Source organism: Glycine max, chromosome 12 (assembly GCF_000004515.6).
Source record: "Glycine max cultivar Williams 82 chromosome 12, Glycine_max_v4.0, whole genome shotgun sequence".
NCBI lineage: Eukaryota > Viridiplantae > Streptophyta > Magnoliopsida > Fabales > Fabaceae > Glycine > Glycine max.
The window spans coordinates 7,133,557-7,144,691 of record NC_038248.2 but is presented as its reverse complement, the minus strand read 5'-3'; the positions used below and the strand labels follow the sequence as shown (position 1 = coordinate 7,144,691).

At 35.9% G+C, this 11,135-nt stretch overlaps 1 protein-coding gene across 1 annotated transcript; it reads left to right on the top strand.

The window, feature by feature from the left end:
- Positions 1-252: 252 nt before the first annotated feature.
- On the top strand, positions 253-11,135 carry LOC106794255 (uncharacterized). Its single transcript, XM_026124574.2, is given in 27 exon segments — positions 253-946; positions 1,089-1,180; positions 1,314-1,411; positions 1,666-1,818; positions 1,892-2,003; positions 2,498-3,040; positions 3,158-3,229; positions 3,625-3,864; positions 3,982-4,095; positions 4,259-4,470; positions 4,578-5,049; positions 5,425-5,433; positions 6,146-6,198; positions 6,337-6,358; positions 6,360-6,425; positions 6,559-6,656; positions 7,019-7,171; positions 7,252-7,364; positions 8,365-8,519; positions 8,521-8,786; positions 8,789-8,899; positions 8,982-9,096; positions 9,451-9,693; positions 9,801-9,937; positions 10,065-10,166; positions 10,169-10,273; positions 10,370-11,135. Coding segments are annotated over 27 exon segments (4,566 nt in total). The 5' UTR covers positions 253-868; the 3' UTR covers positions 11,002-11,135.

The window sequence follows — 11,135 nt, the reverse complement described above, 5'->3', positions numbered from 1 at the left end:
GTCTAGTTACGATCAGTTCCAAATGTGAGGAGGTGATCTGCCAACTAGATATATTAAAAAACAAAATAGGTTTGTTTACATATTTTGCAGAGGGATTAATTAGGGAAAATTATGAAGTAGGAAAAAGAACTAGTGTAAAAAAGAAAAACCACATTAATTAGAAGGATTCAGCCATTCGTCTCTGTATGTGCATACAATACCAGAACTTTAAAGTTTGATGTGGCCCAGTGGTTGGAGAGGGGAGAAGGGAGAAGGGAGGAGGGAGAGTCATGAGTTCGAATCCCCCAAGTGATATTTTTAACAAAACTAACCTTTGTTGATACAAAAAATACCAAAAGAATCTAAGGATGGAACATTTTTGGCAGAGCACCTAGTAATGAAATATAGCTTATATTTTCTATCTTTTTATTTTTTTTTAAGAATCTTAATTGCACTGTAGCTTATGGTCTGTAAGCATATGCGATTTGTGGTTGCCAATAACATACTCTCAAAGTTCAGACAAGGGAACCACCCATCGTCCTTTGCAGTCTAAAATATTGAAAAATTTGTATTAGTTCCAAATAAGGTAGCTGTGAATGATACAAGTATCAATCCAATAATTGCTGTTTATAATTCGTCCAAATGATGTTAGTTCGTTAAATATATATTCATCTTATCTCCTCTTGTGAATGTCATTTAAGTTTTTGAAGAATCCTAAATGTACAATAAGTTATAACCAGAAACATATAAAGCCGGCAATGATTATTTTTATATGTGTGACATGACATATAAGTTGGTCCGTGTATGCTATAAAATAGGTGAATCACCAACCAAAAAATGAATCAACATTTCCACATCTAGCATCTATTCTGGACCCCTTCAACTTATCATGAGGTTTGCCAAAATTTTGAGCTCTTTCACCCTTCTGTTCATTGGGTATACTTTGGTGAATGGATCCACACCAAAGGTAAGGAGCATATTCACTTGAACTTAATGCATGCTGTCAACGTGAGTTGCATGCATCTACAGCCTATGAGCTACATTACTAGCAGCTCCTAACTACTTACTTATATTGAACAAAACTAACTTTGGGATTTGCATTAATGTAGCATTATATAGTTTACATGGGAGATCATTCACACCCTAATTCAGAATCTGTAATCAGAGCAAACCATGAGATACTAGCTTCAGTTACTGGAAGGCATGTCACTCAATTTAAGATAAAATTCATGGAATTCATTATAACTAATGATGTTATTTTAAGCTTGATTTATTCAGAATGGAATAGCGTAGTCTAACATAGTCTTCCTCTGTAAATTCTTTGCACTTTTTAGCCTCAGTGAAGCAAAAGCAGCAGCACTCCACCATTACACTAAAAGCTTCCAAGGTTTCTCAGCCATGATTACACCAGAGCAAGCTAGTCAACTTGCAGGTATTTATTCCAGTGTTATACCCTTCTGTCTTTATCTTTCCCACTATATTGGCCAAGGAAACATTTTGAATAAGAGATGGAAGACTAATTCAATATTTTGAGAAAGGCTTCTCGATTTAAATGGGGTGGCTCCAAGCCTCCAACAATTTGGAGCCGTATATTTTCAAGTTTCAGAGTGATAAGCATATTCTATATGGAATTCATTCACCACTTTCTTGATCAGGCTCTGAATGACGTTTTGAATTGTGTTTCAGAATATGAATCAGTATTGTCCGTATTTGAGAGCAAAATGAATAAACTTCACACAACACATTCTTGGGATTTTCTTGGATTAGAAACTATCAGTAAGAACAATCCTAAAGCACTGGACACCACATCCGATGTCATTGTTGGTGTTATTGACTCTGGTAAATACTTTCTCTCATACTATCTTTTTTCTTTCATTTTGATTACAATGAGTGACTCAACATTGGTTTTCAGGCATCTGGCCGGAATCGGAAAGCTTCACTGATTATGGACTAGGTCCTGTGCCCAAAAAATTCAAGGGAGAGTGTGTTACTGGTGAAAAATTTACACTGGCCAATTGCAACAAGTAAAAACTCTTTTTGGAATTCAAAATCCATCAGACTGATTTTTAAATTGATGTACTGAATATATATATTGATTATTGAAGTAAATAAATTATGAACTTGAAGCTGTTAAAGTGTAATATAAAATCATTTTTGTGTTTACATCTAATAGTTTAAACTTTTGGGATAGTTGATTTATGACATGGTATTAGAATGACTATGACCAAGAGGTCTAGAGTTCCATCTTTACCAGTTACCACCCTTATTCTTCTAATAAAAAAATGAATTTCAGCTCAAGGTAGATGGATCTGTGTATTGTCCACCCTTCAAAGTTCAAGGGACTCTAACATCAGTGAATGAAGACTTATCATACAACTATTCATGTTTCCTCACCTAATAGCTTAAACTTTTGAGACAGTTTATGTTTGTGATAATAGCTTACTCATGATATGCTATAGAAAGGTACAAATTGTCATTTGCTAACTATGTCACCTCACCTGGAGTTTGGATTTTTCAGGAAAATTATTGGTGCTCGGTTCTATTCAAAAGGGTTTGAAGCAGAAGTTGGTCCTCTAGAGGGCGTTAACAAGATTTTTTTCCGGTCAGCCCGGGATGGTGATGGACATGGAACACACACAGCTTCCACAATAGCAGGCTCCATTGTTGCTAATGCCAGCTTATTAGGTATTGCCAAAGGAACTGCTAGAGGTGGTGCCCCAAGTGCGAGACTTGCAATCTACAAGGCCTGTTGGTTTGATTTCTGTGGTGATGCTGATATTCTTTCTGCCATGGATGATGCCATCCATGATGGAGTTGACATACTGTCTCTTTCCCTTGGCCCTGATCCTCCGGAGCCAATTTACTTCGAGAATGCAATCAGTGTAGGAGCATTCCATGCATTCCAAAAGGGTGTTCTTGTTTCTGCTTCAGCTGGAAACTCTGTTTTTCCACGTACTGCATGCAATGTTGCTCCTTGGATCCTCACTGTTGCTGCTAGCACAATTGACAGGGAATTCAGTTCCAATATCTTACTTGGTAACTCAAAGGTCTTAAAGGTGAAGTCAATAACACAAACCATTTCTTAATTTATCAACAGCATACATCTAATGCATATCAGTATCAGTTAGTAAATCAAGAAAGGTTTGCATCTTCAGGGTTCTTCTCTGAATCCAATAAGAATGGATCATTCGTATGGTTTGATATATGGAAGTGCTGCTGCAGCTGTCGGAGTTTCAGCAACAATTGCAGGGTATATGCTACATTATATGGCTAAGCACAAACTTCATTGTTGATAAATGTTTCAGTTTCTACATAACTTTTTGCTTCTTGGTGTCTACTCTCTACTCTTTACTCTAGACGGAAAATGAGACAATATTTGTTGCAAATCTATTTTTTTTTCTTTTTCTTTTTAAAGATAGACAACTCTAGTCTCCTTATCTTCCATATCATTAAACCATTAACAAAAAAAAAATGTGGATATTTAGAATCGCACGGCTTGTTTGTTTGACTCCCAATAGCAAAAACTTGAGTGTCATATTTTGCATAAAGTATCAGAACTATTCTTGGGTGATGATTTCAACTCAAGACATTTGAAGTGACATGATTCAATTTTTTAATCTTAACTCTAATTTCTTTTGTTAACAGCTTCTGCAAGAACAATACTCTAGATCCTACATTAATCAAGGGTAAAATTGTAATCTGCACAATTGAGAAATTCAGTGATGACAGACGAGCGAAGGCCATAGCAATAAGGCAAGGAGGAGGTGTTGGAATGATACTTATTGATCATAATGCCAAAGATATTGGTTTTCAATTTGTCATCCCAAGCACTCTCATTGGTCAGGATGCTGTAGAAGAGCTTCAAGCATATATAAAGACAGATAAGTGAGTTTTAAAAGTGTCATAAGTGTGAAAAAAATCTCTAATATCGAATTTAGTCACACTTTATTGTCAAAAGATTAATCCATGAAACATCGCCTGCTAATGCTTTTATTATGTCAGAAATCCCACTGCTAGAATCTACCCAACAATAACTGTAGTTGGTACCAAACCTGCTCCGGAAATGGCAGCTTTTTCTTCCATTGGACCGAACATAATAACACCAGACATTATTAAGGCAAGTTTACTCAGTAGACTATATGTTTAGACCTGCATGCACCAGAGATCCTCTTCCTAGTTTGATTTTATGTTGACACACCCAAATAGGAAAAAGAGGATATAGTGTTGAAATTTGATCCTATACTAATATATGTAAAATGGTTTGCTCTCATCCAACTATGCAGCCCGACATCACAGCACCTGGAGTGAATATTTTGGCAGCATGGTCTCCAGTGGCAACTGAAGCCACAGTCGAACAACGATCCATCGACTATAACATCATTTCAGGAACATCAATGTCTTGTCCACACATAACTGCAGTTGCAGCAATTATAAAATCTCACCACCCACACTGGGGTCCTGCAGCCATAATGTCTTCAATAATGACAACAGGTAAGTTGTTCTTGCTACACAAGTTCTTGTCAACAACAAAAACCATGAGAATAGATGTTTGTAAGTGTGATCATCCTAAATCAATGCTTTTGTTCTGATAATTACAGCAACAGTTATGGATAACACACGCCGCATCATAGGAAGAGATCCAAATGGAACTCAAACCACACCATTTGACTATGGATCTGGACATGTTAACCCAGTTGCATCACTTAATCCTGGATTAGTATATGAATTTAATTCCAAAGATGTTCTCAATTTTCTATGCAGCAACGGGGCAAGCCCAGCACAGCTTAAGAACCTAACTGGGGCTCTTACTCAATGTCAGAAACCTCTTACAGCTTCCTCCAACTTCAATTATCCTTCAATTGGTGTGTCCAACTTGAATGGAAGTTCATCAGTGTATCGTACAGTTACTTATTATGGTCAAGGGCCAACGGTATATCATGCAAGTGTTGAAAATCCATCTGGTGTGAATGTTAAAGTTACACCTGCAGAATTGAAGTTCCGGAAAACTGGGGAAAAAATAACTTTCAGGATTGATTTCTTCCCTTTCAAGAATAGCAATGGAAATTTTGTGTTTGGTGCTTTGATATGGAACAATGGCATTCAAAGGGTTAGGAGTCCTATTGGTCTCAACGTAGTATCTACATAACATTGAGTGATTATACCTTAAGAAGATGCATTTATTTATACCACTTTGATTTCTGCAATAAAAAAAAAGCTCAATAGATATCATTGAGGATTTCCATATAGCGAATTCTCCACAAGCAAGACTGGATCTTTATGTACCAAAATTGTCTGAGTCAATGACAGCAACATTGTCAATTTCTATTGCCTGTGATCATTTGCACATATATTCTCTGACTTATGGCAAACTTTTTTGGTCTTCTATTACATGTGTCAATGGTACTGCTCATTGTGTTGTTTATGGAAGGTTAAACTTTGTGAAAGCATGGTGTTGTTTTATGTAAACGTATTTTAAGGTTAATAGTTGCCACGAGTTCTCAAAACAAAATTATCCAACAATTACATATGAAGTCTAATGATTTGTATGTAATGCAATGAAAATTTAAAAATAATCTATAATATAAATTTCTTGCAAACTAGAAATTTAAAAATAATCTATAATCAAGAATATAAATTTTCTATGAAACTCATTAGATAGAGTGACAGTGGGTTGCACATGAACCGGATCCATTTCTTTATAGATGTATTTCATGGTTGGCTTATCCTCACAATCCACTAAAGACAGCTCCGCAAGTAAGGGAAAAGCACCCCTCAAGAGTGACCAATTCCTAGAATGCGTTAAAAACAAGAAATATGAACACAAAATTCATTATTTATCTAAATCAAAGGTTCATATGATCCAATAATCACCATTTACAATTCTTCCACATGCTGTTATTTTGTTAAACATATATCCATCTTATTCCTTTTATAAATGTCATTTGCTTTCTAAAGAATCCCAAATGTACGCTAAGTTATAAACAGAAACATATAAAGCCAGCAACTGATTTTTTTTTTTTTTTATGCATGACATGACATATAATAATTGGTTCGTTTTGGCTATAAAATGGACCAATCACCTACTATAAAAAGTGTCACCATTTCCACATCTAACTTTCTATTCTGGACCCTTTGAGAGTATCATGGGTTTTGCCAAAACTTTAAGTTCTTTCACCCTTTTGTTCATAGGGTATACTTTGGTGAATGGATCCACCCCAAAGGTAAAGAGCACATTCACTTGAACTTGATGCATGCTGTCTACGTGAGCTGCATGCATCTACAACCTATGAGACGCATTACTAGCAGCTCCTAACTACTTACATAGAAAGAAACTAACTTTTGAATTTGCATTGATGCAACATTATATAGTTTACATTGGATTCACACCCCGATTCAGAATCAGTAATCAGTGCAAACCATGAGATACTAGCTTCAGTTACTGGAAGGCATGTCGCTTAATTTGAGATAAAATTCATGGAATTAATCATAACTACGGTTGTTCTTTTAAGCTTGGTTTATTCAAAATGGAATAACTTAGGCTAACATAGTCTTCCTGGGCATATTTTTTACACTTTTCAGCCTCAGCGAAGCAAAGGCAGCAGCACTCAACCATTACAGTAAAAGTTTTCAAGGCTTCTCGGCCATGATTACACCAGAGCAAGCTAATCAACTTTCTGGTATTGCATTCCACTATTATATCTTTCTTCTTTATCTTTCCACTATATTAATTGTACTAGAAAGCATTTTAAATAAGAGTAATTCAACTTTTTTTGGTTTAAAAATGTGGTATCCCCCTGTTAAAATAATGTTTGATTCGCTCCTCATTTTTTGGTTTTAAAAACTGTTTTCTGAAACAATTTCACACTGCTCCATAATCAATTTCTTATCCAAAATCCATTAAAATTTGAAAATTGTTACCAAAACATGTGTTTAAAAATTAAAACCAAAAATAGAAACAGCTGAGATATTTTATCTTCTTCTTCAATCAAACACACCATTACCTGCTAAAGCTCGAATGATATTTTGAATTTTGTTTCAGAATATAACTCAGTAGTGTCTGTTTTTGAGAGCAAAATGAATAAACTCTACACAACACATTCTTGGAATTTCCTTGGACTAGAGACTGTCTACAAGAGCAACCATATATCACTGGACACTGCATCTGATGTCATTGTTGGTGTCATTGATTCTGGTAAATACTTTCTTCTACACTTTCACTTTTTTCTTTCATTTGGAATACAATGAGTAACTTATCATTGTTTCTCTTCTCAGGAATTTGGCCAGAATCGGAAAGCTTCACTGATCATGGATTAGGTCCTGTACCCAAAAAATTCAAGGGCGAGTGTGTTACTGGTGATAATTTTACACTAGCCAATTGCAACAAGTAAGAATTCGCAAACCAATTGCAAGTATGAACTCACTAACCAACTTGGGGACACGTGATTTGAATCCCTCTTTTTTGGAATTTAAAATCTTAGAGTACCAGGTATTGTCTTGCCTCTGATGTGGATAATAAAGTTCTGTAAGACATGGATCATCTACAAAAATAAATAACTTTAGTGATGGATAAATTTGTGTATAATTTTTAAAAATTCGTCTCTAAAATTTTACTGATGGCAATATTAGTGACGAAAATGCAATTTTGTCACTGATAAATTATTTTCTCGTTATCATGTGGGCTCTATTCATGGAAAGCCCAGAATATGGAAATTGGAAAGTATACACATGTGAAAATAGAAATGTACTGTGAGGGGAGAGTTAGTTACATGCTGCTGAGTTGGCCAATTTGTTGTGATATACAACATGCTAATAGCGGGAGGGGTATGTGTGGGAGAGGGATCTAGCCATTTTGTTGGTTGTTTTATGCAGAGAAATAGTTCTCTCTGAGGAGCCTTGGCTCTGGTTTGTCATTGTAAGAGCTCAGGCTCACAATCTTTTCTTCATCAATAATAATCTGTCCTTAATATCATTTTGTTTCTATCAAAATCCATCATAGTCGGTTTTTAAGATTGATGTACAAAGTCTCTACATTGTAGTAAATAAATTATGCACTTGAAGTTGTCAAAGTCTAACAAAATCATTTATGTTTTCAATTAATAGTTAAACTTTTGGAATAGTTGATTTATGACATGATATTAGTGTTGGAGTACAAGTGTGAGGTGAAATCCCACATCTAGTAGAAGTGAAAAAGTTGAGCATCATATAAGTGAAGAGAAGATCTATAAACTTGAGTCTTAAGGTTTTGGGTTAAAGTGTGGTGTCAAGTTTTCTTATGTGATTGTTCATTGCTCTAAATCTAGAGATTTAACATAACATACAACTATTCATGTTTCCTCACCTAATAGCTAAAACATTCGAGATTGCTGGTTTATCATAGAAGTTTTTAAAGTTATTGGTGCACGGTACTATCCAAAGGGGTTTGAAACAGAAAATAGTCCTCTAGAGGACTTTGCCAACAGGATTTTTTCCCGGTCAGCTCCAGATAGTGGTGGACATAGAACACACACTGCTTCCACAATAGCAGGGTCCATTGTTGCAAGCCAGCTTATTTGGCATTGCCAATGGAACTGCTAGAGGTGGTGCCCCAAGTGCCAGACTCGCCATCTACAAGGTCTGTTGGTTTGGCTTCTGCAGTGATGCTGATATTCTTTCTGCCATGGATGATGCCATCCATGATGGGGTTGACATATTATCCCTTTCCCTTGGCCCTGATCTTCCCCATCCAATTTACTTTGATGAGGCAATCAGTATAGGAGCATTCCATTCATTTCAAAAGGGAGTTCTTGTTTCTGCTGGAGCTGGAAACTCATTTTTCCAGGTACTGCATGCAATGTTGCTCCTTGGATCCTCACTGTTGATGCTAGCACAATAGACAGGGAATTCAGTTCAAATATCTACCTTGGTAACTCCTGTCTTAAAAGTGAAGTCAATAACACAAACCATTTCTAAATTTTAACACCAATATACATCTATTGCATATCAGTACCAGCTAGTAAACCAAGAAAGGTTTATGTGCTTTCAGGGTTCTTCTTTGAATCCAATAAGAATGGAGCAATCATATGGTTTGATATATGGAAATTCCGCTGCAGCCACTGGAGTTTCAGCAACAAATGCAAGGTACTTCTGCATTATGATGCTCAGCGCAATCTTCAATCCTGATAAATGTTTCAGATTCTACACAACTTTAGACTCTTTAGGCAAATTCAAGTCAGTATAGTGAGAAAATGAGACAATATTTAGGATAAATCTGAAAATTTTCCTTTTAAAAGATGGACAGCACCAATTTCATTTAACCATTATCCAAGAAAATTGTGAATATTTAGAATCACACGTCTTGTTTCACTCCCAATAGCAAAAGTTAGTGTCATATTCTGCATAAAATGTATAAGGTGATGAATTTTAATCCCAAGACACCTGGAGTGACATGATTTAATTTTTAATCTTAAACCCATTTTATTTCTTTGTTAACAGCTTCTGGAAGAACAACATTCTAGATCCTACCTTAATCATGGGTAAAACTGTGATCTGTACAATTGAGAATTTCATCAGTGAAGACAGACGAGAGAAGGCATTAACAATAATGCAGGGTGGGGGTGTTGGAATGATACTTATTGATCATAATGCCAAAGATTTTGGTTTTCAATTTGTTGTCCCAACCACTCTCATTGGTCTGGATGCTGCAGAAGAGCTTCAAGCATATATAAACATAGAGAAGTAAGTTCTAAAAGTTTGTTACAAAAGAGAGAAAATCTCTAATATCAAGTTAGTCACACTCATTGTCAAAAGATGAAACATTGTTTGCTAATGTTTTATTATGTCAGGAATCCCACTGCTAGAATCTACCCAACAATAACTGTACTTGGTACCAAACCTGCACCAGACGTGGCAACTTTTTCTTCCATGGGGCCAAATATAATAACACCAGACATTATTAAGGCAAGTCTACTCAGTAGGCTCTATGTTTAGACCTGCATGCACCACAAATTCTTCCTAGTGTAACTTTATGTTGACACAAAAGAATATAGTGTTCGAAGGTTGATCCTATACTTGTATATGCTAAATAGTGTGCTCTCATCTAATTATACTGCCTGACATCACAGCACCTGGAGTGAATATTTTGGCAGCATGGTCACCGGTTTCAACTTTAGCCACAATTGAACAACGATCCGTCAATTATAAAATCCTTTCAGAACATCAATATCTTGCCCACATATAACTGCAGTTGCAGCAATTATAAAATCTCACTACCCACACTGGGGTCCTGCAGCCATAAAGTCTGCAATAATGACAACTGGTAAGTTGTTTTTCATTCATGCTACAACAAAAATCATTAGAATAAATGTTTGTTATTGTGATAACCTTAATGAATGCTTTTCTTCTGATGTTACAGCAACAGTTATGGATAACATGCACTGAGTCATAGGAAGAGATCCAAATGGAACTCAAACCACACCATTTGACTATGGATCTGGACATGTTAACCCAGTTGCATCACTCAATCCTGGATTAGTATACAAATTTAATTCCCATGATGTTCTCAATTTTCTGTGCATCAATGGGGCAAGCCCAGAACAACTTAAGAACCTCACTGCGGCTCTTACTCAATGCCAGAAACCTCTTACAGCTTCCTACAACTTCAATTATCCTTCAATTGGTGTGTCCAACTTGAATTCAAGTTTATCAGTGTATCGTACAGTTACTTATTATGGTCAGGGGCCAACATTATATCATGCAAGTGTTGAAAATCCATCTGGTGTGAATGTTAAAGTTACTCCTGAAGAATTGAAGTTCTCGAAAACGGGGGAGAAGATAACTTTCAGGATTGATTTCTTCCCTTTCAAGAATAGCAATGGAAACTTTGTGTTTGGTGCCTTGATATGGAACAATGGCATACAAAGTGTTAGGAGTCCTATTGCTCTCAATGCTATCTACTTAATGTTGATTGCTTCTTTGCCTGTATCATTGTTGGGTTTACACCTAAAGAGAATGCATTTATATCACTTTTGTCTGCAAAATAAATAAGGTTCAATAGATATCAATGGATTTGAAGATTTCCATATAGTTAAATCTCCAAGAGCACTATGTGTATCATACTACACCAAATATTATCTGATAACTGATTCAATGGCAGCAATACCAATTTTTATTGCCAGTGA